General features: G+C 41.7%; 1 protein-coding gene across 3 annotated transcripts; it reads left to right on the forward strand.

Moving 5' to 3' along the window:
- Window positions 1-560: 560 nt before the first annotated feature.
- mia3 (MIA SH3 domain ER export factor 3) lies at window positions 561-16,494 on the forward strand. Of its 3 annotated transcripts, none has more exons than XM_041958195.1 (28): window positions 561-707; window positions 2,068-2,201; window positions 2,297-2,383; window positions 2,499-4,626; window positions 5,328-5,660; window positions 6,031-6,161; window positions 8,524-8,655; window positions 9,005-9,026; window positions 9,137-9,225; window positions 9,342-9,419; window positions 9,606-9,716; window positions 9,801-9,872; window positions 9,965-10,069; window positions 10,196-10,318; window positions 10,497-10,584; window positions 10,720-10,784; window positions 10,871-10,961; window positions 11,070-11,208; window positions 11,412-11,574; window positions 11,665-11,700; window positions 11,830-11,897; window positions 12,170-12,255; window positions 12,492-12,605; window positions 13,295-13,357; window positions 13,444-13,490; window positions 13,607-13,675; window positions 14,191-14,584; window positions 15,177-16,494. In XM_041958195.1, exons 1-28 carry the CDS (start codon window positions 587-589, stop codon window positions 15,431-15,433), a joined length of 5,346 nt encoding a protein of 1,781 aa, XP_041814129.1. In that variant the 5' UTR covers window positions 561-586; the 3' UTR covers window positions 15,434-16,494. The 3 variants fall into 3 exon arrangements, with proteins under 3 accessions (XP_041814129.1, XP_041814130.1, XP_041814131.1); XM_041958196.1 differs by having other exon boundaries at window positions 10,732-10,784; XM_041958197.1 differs by lacking the exon at window positions 13,607-13,675.

Here is a 16,494-nt window from a genome sequence, read left to right on the forward strand (position 1 = left end):
ATTATCTCTCATTTTCAAAGGCCCAAATTTGCAACAAGGTTCATTGTGTTGAAACAGAATTTTGTTGGTAATAAGATTTATCTTCTCTAACATTTGTATTGGCCGCACATACTGATTTTTCTTGTCGATATTACAGTTTTGCTATGTTTTTCTCTTTAAGCATAAGCTCATTCACCACTCTTAAAGCTGTTTTTCCCCACCTTTGTTCTAATTTTCTGGCTCCAGGGCTAAACTAAATGTTTACAGAGGTGTTACAATGCACAGAAATCTGCTAAGTCTAAGTATACCAAGGAAGACCTGTTTTTCAATCTCTTAAATCATGATCCTTCCTTGGATGCATGGTGGACTATTCCAGTAGAAACTGAACAAAATAAACAAAGGCTGACTTCCTGTGCTGTTTCTCTTTCACTGCATCATTGACATTGCTTCCCACAGTCACACGAAGCAGCCTCATCTTACCCTCGTATCCTGTGAAAACCTATCCGTGCCTACACCCTCCCGGATCTGATCTGCTGACGTGTCGGCTCCTTCTGGCCAGTGCTCATGCTCCAGCAGCAGAATCAAGCCCGTCAACAGAACTGCCAGCATGGCAGCAAAACACTTTTACCGACAAGGCTTTTTATTACTTTTATTTAACTTCATTTCAACCGCTGCCTTGGAAAAGCGGTTCTCCGACTTTAAACGATGCGCCGATGAGGAGTGCAGCAGTAAGTTTGCTGGCTTGTTGTAACTACTAGCTCATCAGTACTTCAAGGATGCATCTCCCCCACATCCCGATACTAGCTAGCCATAAACTGCGCCTTATCTCCAGACCTGTTGCCAGTCGATATTTGCGACCTTGATAGCGTGCTGCAGTTGTTCCGACGCTGTTTAGCTGCGTGCCGCCCGTTAAAAACAGGGGACGCTAACATTAACATTAGTCATTAAGCTGGGACGATTATTCGTTCAGACGCAGCCTGTGTTGGCCGGTTGCCTGGCACCTCCGGCCTGCCTGGTTGGGCGAATGGTGGGAGCTAATGCTAGCAGCTAATTAGCCACCGGCTGGCTTGGGTGAAAGCACGGCTAGTACCTGAATAAACAATAGTTAACAATAGCTAACAAAGTACAAGCCTCGCTAGCTCCATTGTTAAGCAACATTAGCTTACATTGTTACCTCTACTGTTGTTGCTACTGCTCCCTCAACACAAACCAACGTTACTCTTAACTAGCAAACTCCTTAAATTTAGCCTCAGGTGACGATTTGGTGGAGAATTCAAATGAACGTGCTGTTACAGGTTTACATTTCAGTTTGTATTGCTAGATTTTAAGCCGACACAGGTCGAGCACGGACTGTTATCATGTTCACCTGAAAATAAAAACCACAAACCAAAAGGCTAGTGCTGGTGGTAAGAAAGTGTTACAGTGGCGACATTTAAAGGAAGCTAGTTTTGAGTCATAAAGTAATAAAGATTACGCTCGTTAACACATAAAACAAAGACACAACCAGAGAGAAAGGACCCGTTACTTTGATCCTCATTTTCTATTTCATGAGGTGATTTAAACCAACACCTGAGACTAAAGACAGAACCAAAACCATGATATTTGGGTTTTAATGTCACGCAGACAATGCAGGTAGTTAAGTCTTAACTCGTTTGCCATCTTCTTTTATTTACACCAGTTCCAGTCTTATTTTGTGTGGTACGTTTTGTTTGAAAAAAAAGGTCAGTATTGTAGAGCTGAAACAATCACTGAATCGATGAACCTTGAATCAAGTTAATTTACCAAACATGACATTTGAATGTGTCACTTGGGGAAATCACTGTTGTCTGACCACATGGACCAAATACTTACCTGATTAGTCAAATAAAATAAATAACAGATGAATTAATAATGAAAAATAATCAATGTTTTGAGTGAATCCTAAAAAAGGAACTCTTATTTCATTTTGGTTTAAGTGCATCTGGGAAAAGAAGCTGCCAGTTTGGTGTTTTGCATTCTTGAAATGAGCACTATGCATAAAAAAAAAACCATAATATTAAAGCGTACCTTTTTGAAACTATTCTAATGCTTCATGTTATGCTTTCACAGTGCTTCTGGTTCGGGGTAAAGCTGTGGAAGATTTCTCAGGACCAGACTGTCGGTTCCTGTCTTTCAAGAAATCAGAAACTATCTATGTATACTACAAACTGTCAGGCAGAAGGGCTGACATGTGGGCCGGAAGTGTAAGTATACTGTGGTTGATATTTATTCATTTGTGGAAACATCTTTGGCTATGTAGTTAATCCCCAACATGTTTTCCTCTTGTATTTCTCAACAGGTTGGAAGTCACTTTGGTTATTTCCCAAAGGACCTTCTTGCAGTTAACCACATTTATACCAACAAAGAATTTGAAGTTCCAGCAGAGGTATGAAAACATGATGCTGACATGAAATAGGAGCGTCCAAACTACCAACATTATAGCACTTCCCTGAAATTATTGTTCATATGTTTTGTAACTTAATTTTTTGTCTTCTTTTCAGGAAACAGATTTTGTCTGTTTTGACACCGGATATGATAAGTTTGACAATTACAACATAGATTTACTGTTAGGCTCTTCACTGGAGGAGAGTGAAAGTAAAGACGCACCTGAACAAAGCCAGGTGGCAGAGGGTGTGCAGGAAGAAACACAGCCATCAGCAGACGAGGCAACGGACAGTGAAAAACAAACAAAGCATCACGACAGCTCTGAGGATCTTGATAAAGTCCCGGATGATCAAAGTGCCTCTTTACCTGAACTTGAATTTGATGGGGAAAAAGACTCAGAGTCTGAAACAGCAGCTCCACTTGATGCTGCTGACAGCGCTGCAGAAGACACAGAACTTGTAGAGTCTGTTGTTGAAAATGTGTCAGAAAGGAGTGAAACCAAAGAAACACCCGCAAAATCTGAGGTGGAATCTGCGGCCAACGTTGATGCTGTTTCAGAAAACGAACAAATCTCGATTTCTGAAGGGGTGCAAATCCCTGAGCTGAGAACTACCCTTGGAACAACGTATGATGCTGTCACCACCGATGACGAAATCACCAAGAATGTTACCCCAGATGAAGAGGAGGAAGGCGAGCATGTGGAGAATCATGAAGATGACATTGATGTTGAAGTAGAAACTCCATTGCTGTCATTCTCTGAAGAAACAGTGCCTGAAAGTCCTCCAACAGCACATCATGATAAACCAGAGACTGCAGAGGAGAAGAACATGTGGACGTCATTTGGAGATGCAGTTTTTTCAGTTGTCACTGGGGGAGAGAGGACGGCACACAATTTGAGTTCGGAGGAAGATGAAGATGACGATGATCAGGAAGAAGAAGCTGCCTCAAAAACCCTTCAGAGTTTTGAGGAAGCAAAGAACCAGGCATCAGTAGGACTACCAAAAAGACCAGAGAACATAGAGCCAGTTTTTCAAGATGCTCCCTCCAGCTCTATACAAACAGATAATGAAGAAACAAACAACGACTCTGCGAAACTCTTGTTTGAATTTGATGATGAGAGTGATCGAGAAGTGGTTGGACCTGAGGAGCCCTGGGAAGATACATTAAAACCAACAGAAACAAGTACAATATCAGTGGATCTGGTAGTACAAGATGATACTCCTGCTGTTCCTGAGGCTGAAAAATCAGATCTTAGAACAGCAGATGAACCCATTGAGCACAAAGAGGAAGAGGAAGTGTCCAAAGATTCAGGCGTTGATGATGACTATGCAGGCGTCCGTGACAGTAGTGTTGCGATGGGGCATAATGAGGATTTTGATGATGAATCGGCAGAAAACAAAACAATGGCCGATCAAGAATCAGACGCTGAAGCTGAAACACTACAGGACCCGTCCACTGAGGAGACGCCGTCAGAGAATTCAAATGTCAAACGTGATGAAAAGCCAGTAGATGCCAGCCTACCCAATCACCTACATGACCGTTTAATGAGAGATTTAAAGAGTAAGAACAGCCAGCCAGAATTATCTGTGCAGGAACCAAAGATTCATGAGGAACTTCTAACAGAGGAGTTGGAAGATGAGATGGATAAACAGAAGGAGGAGGAGGAGAGGGAAGAGTTACTTGAAGATGAAAATGCACTTTCTCCCTCGCAGTGGAACGACACAGACTCTGACAAACCCTTACCTGAAACAACCCAGCCAGCTGTGTCGACTCCAGAGCCAGAACCAGAACCAGAACCAGAGCCAGAACCAGAGCCAGAGTACAGCGACAGCGTGCTGAGACTGACTCTGCTGCGAGACCACTTCACAGAGGAGAGCATGGAGCGGGTCCAAAAGCTTCTGGGGCTCAGTAATCTCTTCAAAGTGGAGGCCATGTTCTCTGACTTGGACACAGAATTGCAGGCTACCCGTCTGTCACACACAGGTACGACGCAAGACATTGAAAATGCCCTCGAGGGCATCCTGGAAGCCTCTGAGAACACTATCCTGGACGAGATTGAGAAGATGCTAGATGGCCAGAGCACGAAGCACAGTTATGACCAGCATATGGACACAAGTAGTTTGGATGAGGAGACTGAAATACTAGATGACTTCCAGGAGCTTGCATTCAGCCTGCGGCAGAAATATTCAACAGCCAGTGACAGCACGCCATTGGCAAGAGAAAAAGAGTCAGACGTCGACCAAGGTAGGTTTGTTTTTATGATTTTTAATTTGAGTATCTGGCCTCGATAAGGGTTGTGGGATTGACTCTCTGTGATTGGTAGTCAGGACGATGCACATTCTGTTTTAACCACTGACATAAGCCTTCAAAGACACAGTATATTGCATCAGCCTGTGATCTAGAGATAAAGTGAATGCAGAATTTACTGCTGTGATACTGTGGCACAGCAGATCTCTGCAGCCCTGAATTGTCCTTTCAGGCCCTGTTAAAACGAGTATCTTATTTCCAGATATATCCAGATTATTGTTAAAAGGAATTGCTGAAGGGACTGCTAGAAAAAGAAGACTTATGTATACTTGGTCTTACAGCTAGAGAAGATGATTGTGCCACCTAATAGATCAGTCTTTTGTTGTTTTTTCAGACTCTGTGCATCCTGTTGATTAAGTGGACTCTCAGTTTGCTGTCTAGTATGTAGCTCGAGCTATTTGATCCAGCTGTATCCTCTGTGTGCTTTGGCTGACCTCTCACCTACATTATCCAAAATGCATTTTAGCACAAAATGTGAACAGGGCCTAATTTCAGTGTTGAACAACCGGTTTTGTCCTTTGTCTGCAATTTGTGAAAGAAAAAAAAAAAATCAGGAATGCAATCCTTTCTCGACTCAAAACTTGTTGTAAAGAAATTTACCTCCTTAAATTTGCACTATTTTTTTTATGTTTTCATAGATGAACATAATGTAAATGTAAAAGACGATACACCTCACGTTGCTGAAGAAGACGAGGTTGACAGCGTCCCCGAGGCTGAGAGTGAGGACAACCTCACAGTAGTAACAGATCACGACGAAAGGCCGGCAGAGACGAAAGAAGAGCGGATAGTTTTGGACGAGGTGAACAGTGGACCAGACGTCAGCGTGGAGGAGGATGGCGGACACTTTAATAAAAACAAAGACAATCAGCCGGGCTTCAGTGCATCACAAGAGATGCACAAAGTCCCTCAAGCCACCCTGGAAAATCCTTTAGACATGGGCCTTGGAGTAGAGGTGGAGCACTCACCCTCAGGTTGGTAATCTAAACAACAAGAATGAGTAATAATGTGTCTTTTTAAAGTAATTAATCATTTGTGTCCTTAGCATGCAAGTACTTCTACACCTGTACACGATCATTTATCTTTATCTTAGAAACAGTAGTTGCTCAATTGGCTTCTATTGTGGAGTTTTGTTTAGATCTCGAGATTACAGGAGCTTTTTTGTCAAGAACTCAAACTTAAATTTGACATTTCTGTTCACAAGTCCTCACTATTTGTGGCCTGTTTTGAGCACTTATGCTCTACTTTTTAGAGAATTGTTTGATAATCACATGATACTTCAGCTACTGCTCACTGTCCATAGCACACATGAAAGTGTCTAACAGGTAAATTTTGTTGCACCAGGCTCTTTGGACTCCATGGAACCAGTGTCTGATATTCACGAAGAAGAAGTGGGATTATTCTCAACTGGAATTGTTTACATGAGCTGCATCCTTTCGATGAGCAAGAGTAAAATTGCAGAGTGGACCACTGAGGTAAGTCCAAGAATTGTAAATTTGTTACCTGTGTGAATGTTTCGCATTTAAATGCACAACACAACAAATGTTAAACATGGAAATCCTTAAAATCAATAATGCAGAAGAACACTGCAACCCATGCAGGCTGTAGGCAGGTCTGTAAGAATATTGGCCATATGAAAATGATCCCCATTGCAAAAAAGGTTGTGGAACCATGAACCACCAAAATTCTGTTTCAATTTCAACGTTCCCCCTCAACAGTTTGCGCTCTGTACACTGTATAGTTGTTTATCATTTCAAAAATGTTCTGTTTTGTTTTAATATTTTTTACCAATTACTTTTCTTACAATTACAAATGATCAACAACACTAAAAAAAAAGAACCCTGTGTCACACATTACTGTCCTGTTGCTCTTTAAGCATGTTGAGCACTTGCATCCTCCTGCACTCACATATTAGACAGCAGGCAGGTCAATTCAAGTATGTGGCGTCAGTGCTTACGGGGTGAATACTGGGACCTCTGTATTAGAGAAACCTCAAATTTCCGATTTTTACTGAACGTCCCACGGCCCTCCCCTTGTCTTGTTGACTGTCGCGGTGTAGGCTGAAGTTCAGCACAGCACAGCCGGTGCTGAGCTGGCTACTAGCAAGACCGGCGGGCCTTATTTTGGCACAGACAACCTGATAATAATAAGGCACATTCGTCAGATGAACTCTCTGTAGTCAAGTTAAATTAGGTTCTTAATCGCATTTTGTATTTAGATTGTTATCCATGTTTAAACCTCCAGCTCAGCTAACGTCTCCAGCTGGTAGTAAATGGGATACGACGACTCATCTGTAATTTCCGTTAGCCAACTGTTGTTGCCAAATCCTTCTTAGTACATGTCTCGACTATCTAACGTTGTCGCTGTTGTAACGACATATTGTTAATTTTGCCGGCACCGTAGGCTTTAACGCTGACGGCTAACATTAGCTTAACTGCACAGTTTACTTAAGGGATAGCTAACGTTACCGTGCTAGCAAGCTAATATCTGTCAAACTAGCAAATTTGGGCTAGTTCCGGTCTTGTTTCAAAGGCTGGCATGGAGAGTGAAACAATACCCCGACCTGTAATGGAGCCGGATAATGTTTACGTGTTTTTTCTAAAGCAGCTGCAGCATGTAAGTAAAAAACTGAGCCAGTCTGACTTCATGTCAAGTATTCATTACGATATCATGGCCTGCTGACGTGTTAGTGAGCATATGGCTAATGCATCCTCACTTAAACGTTAACTACTTCTGCATTTACTCACCAAACTACCAGATGCGGTTGATCCTGCCTCTTAGATGTTGACAGAAGATCTTAAACTTCCACATGGGTCTTTCATATCCTGTTTTCCGTGTAGATTGGAGTTTGAATGTCCTTAAACATGACATGACATGGTTACTGTTTTGCAGTTGTGCGTTGCTAAAGTGGAAGTAGACTTTTTAAATGCAGCTGACAGAAAAGGCTGATGAGAATATGTTAATCCCTCTATGTAATGTGGTATGTTAGTTTATTTGTAATCCCTGCATTTCATTAGAGCCATACAGCGTGTGTTTGTTCCTGCCTAACTGCCTCATGCTCAGTTCAAAGGTTACTTGTGGTTGGCGCAGTATACTTGGTATGACTGGACATTAATGAAGTAGTAAATTTATGGTCCATTTTGGCTGTTTATACAATTCTTAAATGCTTAATCGTTTTGGAGGCAAACTCCATTGTATGACTATTGATTTAACTGTTGAATATACCTTATACATACCTATATATACCTGTCTTGTAGTTGGAAAAGGTCGGTGTCAGTATTTGAAAGTAGCAGGAATGCAGAAATTGGTTTCCTGCCCCGCTGACACACTCCTGATGCACTGTAGCAGCAACCCTTTGTGATAATCTCAAAAATACCTTGAATAATGCAGTAAATTAAATGCTTGTGCCATAAGGACATTGCTCGGTAGAGTACATGGCCTTTATTATTGTTGTATGGTAATGCTCTAATATCTTGATGAGGTTTCTTCTTAGAGAGATAGAGTAATGGATAACTCATTTCTTTTGTTTGTTAGATCTTGGTTAATGAATACGCATGATCTCAGTCTAGGGGTACGTGTAAATATTACAAGTTGCTTTCATGCTTAACCCAACATAGGCTTGCTGTGCTTTTACAAATATTGGCTTGCCTTCTGTCTCTATTTTTAGTCTTGTCATAATGTTGTTCACATTTAAATCGCAGTAAGAATGGCACCCCTCATTTATTGAGAGAGAACTCCAATCTTCAAATATAATGTTTAAACCAGCTTTTTTCAGCTTTATTTCATCATTGCTGATTGTTTCTCTAATTATTCTATGTTGTGTCTGTGTGACGTCAGATTATTTCACTACTGCCAGAAGAGTGGAAGCCAGGGGAAACCTTGTTTGGCTGTCCTTGGCAGGCTGTTGTCATCACTGCTTTGGTTGGAGTAGTGACCTTCACCCTCTTCTTCTGGAGGACCGTGTTGGCAGTAAGTGTTTACTGTTGCTCCTCTCATCTCTGCTCAAATTATGTTTTGATTTGCCAACAATATTGTATTTGTACAAACTTAGGTTTAATAAGATTGTGAGCTGCATCTTGTATTAAAATGGTAGTCTTAATCCAATTTTCCTCATATTAACATAGTAAAAAACAAACCTACCTTGCTCCTTGTGTGCAGATCTGTGTTGAACATTAGTTATAGATTATTCCATCATGACAAAGCTCCGTCACTACATGTAAATAATGTTTATACTGAGACAATTAATTCAAATATTGTTGATCAGACATCAGACTGATCTGGACTAATATCATTAATGTTTTTTACTAAACCTTTTTAGGTGAAAAAAAGAGAATACCTTGGTAAGGCTTTACTTATTTTTTCATATGACATGACATTACAAAATGCAGTAACACTTTAGGTGTGACATGTAACTGATGGTGAACTTTTTGTTGCACTTCTGTGGGCACAGTGGATGAAAAAAGGCTGACAGAACAAATTCAGGCACTCAAAAAAGAGAAGATTGATGCTCTCACTAAAATGTCTGAACTCCAGAAACAGGTGAGCTACAAATAAAATGTGATCAAATACCTGTTATTATCATATCTGCTACTTTCGGTAAAAGTAAACACTAATATGTCTTGAACTTTCTCAATTGTTTTTCTCGCTTTTTTAAGACTGAACAACTGAAAGAAAATCAAAAACAGTCAAAGGAAGCAGTTAGTTGTACAATGAAAAGGATGCAAAGCCTGGAGGTAAGCACTACAGACTCTGTGTCATACTGTGTGTCTTCATGTTTTTATTTAAAAAATTAGATTTTAAGAACGGGAAGGTGTACTGGCTGTACATGTAAATGACTCATGGATGTATGGACATCAAGTAAAATGGCTTCTCATTTTCTGAGGACTGTCAGTTAAGTTTATCTCATTACCTTTTTGCAGAATAAGGTTTTGGAGGCAGAAGCGCTGAACGCTGACATGGCCGAGGAAAAGAACAAATATGCAAAACTGCTCGAGGAAGAGAGGGCAAACTCTCTGCTAAATAAAACCAGGGTAATTGTTTAATATTTTGTTCTTCCTGTCATAGCTTTAACTGTTGTCTCAGATTTATAATGGTCTTAACGGTGTCTTTAACAGATCGAGAAATTGGAGAAGTCAAACGAGAAGTTACAGCTCAGCAGAAAGAAGATTCAGGAAGCTCTCGCTAAGGTACAAGTCCTTCCATAATCTTCTGCATGCAGCAAGATCATATGGAGCTTTTGATTTCAGCCTCTCTTATCCACTATATATATTTGCCACAGACTACTGTCCACCTGGACGAGGCCAAGATTCGGGAAGATGCCCGAAACGTTCAGCACAAATGTCTTCAGAAAGATTACGCAGCGCTAAAAGAAGAAAATAAAACGGTAAGACAGCATGTAGACTTGTTTGGATATTGTGTTGATTTTGTAAATTTAGCATTTCAACAGATAATAATTTGACATGCATACTGCTTTCCTGAGGCGCTCTCCTGACCTTGCAAATTCTTACAGCTCACAGCGACTATTAAAGGCTGGGAGGACAAACACAAGGAGCTGAACGAGCAGATTAAAGTCTATCAGAAGTCCCAGAAAGAGCTGGAGGACTCTGTGGTGCTCAAAGACCACAATGTGGAGGTCAGGATTGTTTATATATATATATATATATATATATATATATATATATATATATATATATATATATATTATTTTATTTTATTTTATTTTTTTAACTATCTCTTGGTAATTAGCTGTGAATATTAGTTCTGAACTGTCAATTTATTAACCTACCCCACACAAAAATGTCTCGTGGCAGGTGCTCTCGGAACTTCTGGCAGACCTTGACGCTTGTGACTCACAAAAAGGCGATGCCAAAGTTTTAGCCAACGGAGAAGTCGCACCTGGTTAGTCCAACTCTGAAAAATGAATAATATCCATGCAAATGGTTTCAGTGGTTCTTAAAGTGCCACTGCTTATTATTTGTCTGTCACAATATAAATGATGTTCAGCTTCATACTAAGTGATCGATGGACTTTCAGTGTCTTTTTCAGACAAGAAGACAGCCATAAAGAACCGGATCAAACAGATGATGGATGTTTCTCGGGTAAGATGTCAGGATAGCAATGAAAGCTCAACATCGTTACACCTGGAAGACAAATGTTAATACTAATTTACGTGATTTCTTTCCAGGCCCAGACCACGCTCACTGTGGTCGAAGAGGAGCGCGATCGCTTCATGACCAAACTGCTGAATGAAGAGAAGACTAGAAAAACACTGGAAGGTGTGTTGGCCATGTTTCTTTTCATGAAAAAGTTTCATTTGCATGTTGTGTTTGAGTGCGACTTTATTCCTGCCCTCGTCTCAACACGCCATCTGTATTTCGCGACAGAACAACACCAGGAGCTGGAGCATTCAATTGCAACCCTAAAAAGTGAGAAGAGCCATGTTGAAAACCAGTTTAAGATCCTGCAGCAGAAAAATGAAATCATGGTTGAGATGTATCAGCAGAAGGAAAACGCCTTGCAGCAGTAAGTGAAGCCACAACAGTAAATCAACACTTTTTATTAGCTGCTGTTACACACTGAAGAAAACCTGCAGTCGTTTCGTTATCATTAATGTGAATAAACTACACTGTTTTAGCATATTCAAGCCGAATAGAAATCATGACAAGATGTGCAGGAACACTGCGTTAACGTCATATTTGAAGGAGGGTGTTTCTGTGGCTTCACAGGAGGTTAACGAAGGAAGAGCTGGAGCGACGCAGCAAAGAGAATATGCTGTCTGAGGTGGGAGGAAAAGCTCTTGAGGCAGAGGAGCAGGTTAAAGTCTTAAGGCAACGCATTAATGAAATGGAGGAGCAGATGAAGAAGACTGAGGAGGTCTATAAAGAGCAGGTAGATTCTTGTTCAGCTTTATTCATTTTTAAATGAGCAAGTACAGAAAAACATCTTTCTAAAACATAAAATCTTTTTTTCTGTTTTTAGATAAAAGAACAGGAAAACAAAACTCACTCAAACTGGGTATGTTGCCACAATGTCACAATTTATTCACATATGCAAATATACTATGAATGAATATTTAAGCCTGTTTAATATTAAGCTTTAGCATGACGATTGTAGCTGCTTACCAATTCTCCTTTGTCTTTCCAGGTAAATGCTCGTAACGCAGAGCGAGCTCTGAACCAAGAGAAGCTTGAGTCATCAAAGCTCCGTGAAAAGTAAGTGGAGTTTTTGGATTTCATGTAGCTAGAGCAGAAAAACAAGCAAAAATAACAAACAGTGCTTGTTTCAGCTCCTCAAATGTGAGGATTTACTATTTTTTCTCTGTTTAACATCATAGTGATTCAATGTTGTCTGGGTTTGGACTGTCAGTTGAACAAAAGGAGCAACTCGATGGGGCAGATTTATGAATAATGGATGTAATAGCTAGCCAACCATGGCGTTTATTTGCGTCCAACAAACTTTATGTATTTTTTCTACCCACTAACAGACTGGCTGTTCTGACCTCCCAACTTAACGAGCGCCGTGCTCCCCTCTTCAGACCGAACTCTGGACAACCTGCAGGGCCTCGCCAAGGTACATACCTCGCATCTTGCCTGCTGTTTTCTTTCCATCGGGTCATCCTACAGAGCTTTGACAACAGGATGCCGTTTTCTAATCAAATCCTGCATCTCATGTTGCCTTTTGTTCTTGCTAAATGAGAAAGAGGTTGTTGTGGTTGCAGAAGCTCGATTCCAAAGAAGTTGGGATAATTGCAGTAAATTGTCAGGCGTTTCTTTTCCTTTGTTAAACGGATGGTTTGATCGTAACAGGTGACTCATATGGGCCCTCTCCTGTGAGTGGGGGTGCACCATCCCCTCCGCTAATGATAGAGGGTCCCAGGCGCCCTCCTTCGGCCCCAGTGGGGCGAAGAATTGACCCGTATGGTGAGTCCCCGTGGATTACTTCACCACAGTTGGACACCATCCCTCTCCTACAGCCTTTGTCCTTCACTCTTTCTCCTCTCACACACCTGACGTCCTTGTTCTTTTCAGCTCTTTCACCTTCTTGAGTTCTTCCTTGTATTTCTTCCCAGCGTGCATTACATGCTGCGTCTTCCTGGTACCTCTTTCTTCAACTCCCCTTTTCCTGCTCATGTTAGATTTTTTTTAGTTGAAACATTTAAGATTTTCTTTTCGCAGAGGATTTTGTGTGAGTGTGTGTTGCGGTTGGAATTTGCTTCACCTTTTGTTTATTTTTAAAGGCCCTAAAAACACGTTTTCTCAATCGTCTTCTTAATATAAGCAAGCGGGACCCGATGAACCAGATTAGCTGAATTTTAAATTGGGCGCTTAATAAATAATCCAGAATGTTTGGATGTTTCTTTTCCAAATGTTGTTGGATAGTAGCTTCTGTGGTCATGAATTAAATAGAAAACATTTGGAAACCAAGTTTTCAGGGGCTTTAAATTCATCCAGAACACTTCATTCCTCTCAGAGGATTGTTCCCATTGAGAAGAGATAACCACCTTTTCCCTTCCTATAATTTGTTTCTTATAACTGTGTCGTCTTTGGAAAAGCACGATAGTCCTGAGAGATTTCATTCCTCATTGTGTCTTGTTTTCTTCTCCCCTCAGGTCCACGACCTCCGTCAGACCCACATGGTCGTTACCCTGACAACAAACACATCTCTGGGATGGGTATGTCTTCTGCAGTGTCTTGTTTTTCAAAGAGCTCACCTTTGCTTTTAAGCTTTTAAACCACTGTGCTGTTCCTCCTCTTTCAGACATGATGGGCCCCCGTAGCTCCTCGCCTGCCAACATGGATGGATCTGTAAGTGTTTTCTAATCAGATCAGACTCATTTTCATACAATACCCTTCCTTCATCCACCTGAAGGCCTTGAGCTCCTACCTACATGTCTGCTGTGTATGTCCTTGCTCTAAAACAGACACAAGCAGTAGATCCACAGATAAAAGCAGAGACACAGGCTGAGGCCTCCACAGACAGTCCAGAGCCAGTGAGTATAGAGGTTGTCCAGTCCAGGTGTGCAGGTGTGCAGGTGTATGCACGCACCACCTCTTCCCTAGTGCTGGATTTGGATTTGGGAAGAGATTCAAGGCATTTTGCTTCACTGGGGCTGACTAAACTTTTTGGGCTGAGTGTGCGGTTTGGCCTGTTCTCACAGCTCTTAACGAGTCTCTTTTTCTTCAAGTCTGAACTTCGAGCTAAATGTGTCTTGGAAAATATTAAGATCTGTAAAAGTTGGAAGTATGTGTGTCCGAGGTTGAGTGTATGTGAAAGCGGTTTGGTTTTTCATCCAAATAATCATGGTGTGTGGTTACTGGTCACGTGATTGAGACCTGGCAAAGTGCACTTTTTGTTGGGAGTACATTGTGTGGTTTGTGTCACTGCATGATGAAAGTTTTATTCCATCTTCGCTCACACACAGGTCCGGCTAAAGGTCCAGTGATGGCATTTTAAAACACAGCAACTAACTCTCTCTCATTATCTGCCTTCACCTGTCTCTGTCAGGGCCCTGGATCCTTCCTAGCATCTCCAATCAGGGATTCCCCAGGCCCCATGGTCCAAGGACCTCCACCCGGCCCCGGCCCCCATGACCAGCTCCTCCCTCCTGGACCCCACAGCCGTTTGCCACCTCCTGGACCTTACAGACCTCCACGACCCGGCCTCTACCACCTCCCACCAGGTCCTCCTCCTCCTCACGGGCCTCCACTACCAGCCAATGGACACCCAGGTATGCCTCTGCCTGGACCAATGGGAGGAGAATTTGGACCTCGACCCACCAACGGACATGCGTTCCACCCAAGACAAGGCCCTGGACATGTCGTTGATCCTCGAGCTCCGCCACCGCCACACTTCCGTCCCCCTCCACCTCATCACTTTGGACCCATGCCACCGCCGCATGGTGCGTCCTTTGTTTTATTTTCATCACATCATCAATTTGTTCTGTCGCTGAGTAGAGTGTTATGTTGGTATATGCTGGGTCTAAAAGTTTTTGAAGCATTAGGTGTTAGGGTACAAGGGTACAGGGCACACCAACAACATGCGCTGGTAAGTAAAGTAATTGATGTTTTATTATCGTTCCAGAATGTTAAGTTGTAAGACACATTAAGCAGATAATTAATAAAATCACACAGTCTTTTTACTTTACATCTATCAATGCATAGGAGCTCTAATAGAAAATTAATTGGAGACTTTTAGAGTATTTTAATCAGTATGCTAAAAAATGATTGACACCAAGTTAATCCTCAGCCAGACTGCAGCAGTAGATCTGTCTGATTCTGGTACATGAATGAATTTCGTGAGTCCTGAAGCCCTCGAGCAGCAGTATGTTCGTCAGGCAGCTGTGTGGCTGCACAGGAAGTGTCAAGCGCAGCGAGTATGTACTGCAGCTGGTATGACCTGCAGCTGACTGACAGGTCAGATCAACTATACAGGTTTGTAGTACTGAAGGATGTCAGCAGTGAGCAGTGTCCCTTTACGATTGTTCTGTTTAGGTGTCCGTGGACCTATGGGACCACGTCCGCTCATCCCTCCTGACATGCGCATCCCAGGACCGCGTGACCACACCAACCCACAAATGAATCTGCCTCCAGGTGTCCCTCCCCATCCTGCACATGGTGACGCTTATGGCCAGGCTCCACCCGATGCCCTCCAGAACTCAGCGGGAGCTCACACCGGCCCCGGCCAGGACCTGCACATGAAACAGGAGGCCCCTCAGGACTCAGCGAGGCCAGCGATGGTCAAGCCTTAAAAACGCCACCAGCTATGGCAGAGGACTTGAACTGACCGCAAACCCATCACATTAACAACCCAGATCCAGCCCAAGCAAAGGTCATGAATATTTTCATATTTCAGTTCTAAAATAAAAACTACAAAGGATGTTTATTAAAAAAAACCTGGTCCTTGAAGCATCGTCAGTAATTGTGTCTGAATGAATATGAATTAAGAGGGTTGCCACTTTTCTAAACAGCTTATTGTGCAATAATAATTCATTATATGCCAGAGGATTTTCATTTTTGTTGATCTTTTAAAAAATATATAGCAGTGATTTTTAAGGGGCAAATTTTTAATGTCATTTCCTGTGGAAATTATTAAAAAAAGAGAAAAAGGAGGGAGGTTTAGCTTCTAGCATTTCAGGAATACCATAATTTTCCCAAAGCTGTTGCTTTAGAACCAACTGTAAAGCAAATGTGTAATTTGATGGCCAGATGTATAACTTATTTTACTATGTTGGTAGAACTTTTAATAATAAAGAATGTAAAAGCTCTCTGCGTTATGTTATCAACTGGTTACAGTTCACTTACAGTGGATGTATTTTACACAGGCTCCATCTGCTTTTCAGCATGTGTCTGAAGGCCTTTGCTTTTGGAAAAATAAGGCATACATCTGTGCTGCTGCTGAGACGGAAACATTAACTTTAGCTCTTTTTATGTTCATTAAAAGTCAGTCGATGTGTTTCATCCCAAAAGTGCATGTACCATATTTAGCTTAGCGTATGCAGGGACAGAAAAGTGACACTGGTAGCATTTCAGAAATAATTCAAGACGTTTCTCCTTCTATTTTGCATTTTTGTGGAATGTAAACGATGTACTTTGAGAATTGTAGTTTTTGGCTCAAACTCATGAAACTGTGGCCTCGTCGTTCGACAAGATTCCTCTCCTGCGGTCTCAAAAGGTGAAGATTCCTCCTCCTCTGGCATTGTGAGTGATTGCATCAAACTTAGGGCATTAGGGCACTTTGTCTCAGGACCTAAACACAGAATGAAGATAAAATAAAGACACTTGTAGTATCAGTTTGTCCAAATTACCAAAA

Source organism: Chelmon rostratus, chromosome 18, assembly GCF_017976325.1.
Source record: "Chelmon rostratus isolate fCheRos1 chromosome 18, fCheRos1.pri, whole genome shotgun sequence".
Lineage (NCBI taxonomy): Eukaryota > Metazoa > Chordata > Actinopteri > Chaetodontiformes > Chaetodontidae > Chelmon > Chelmon rostratus.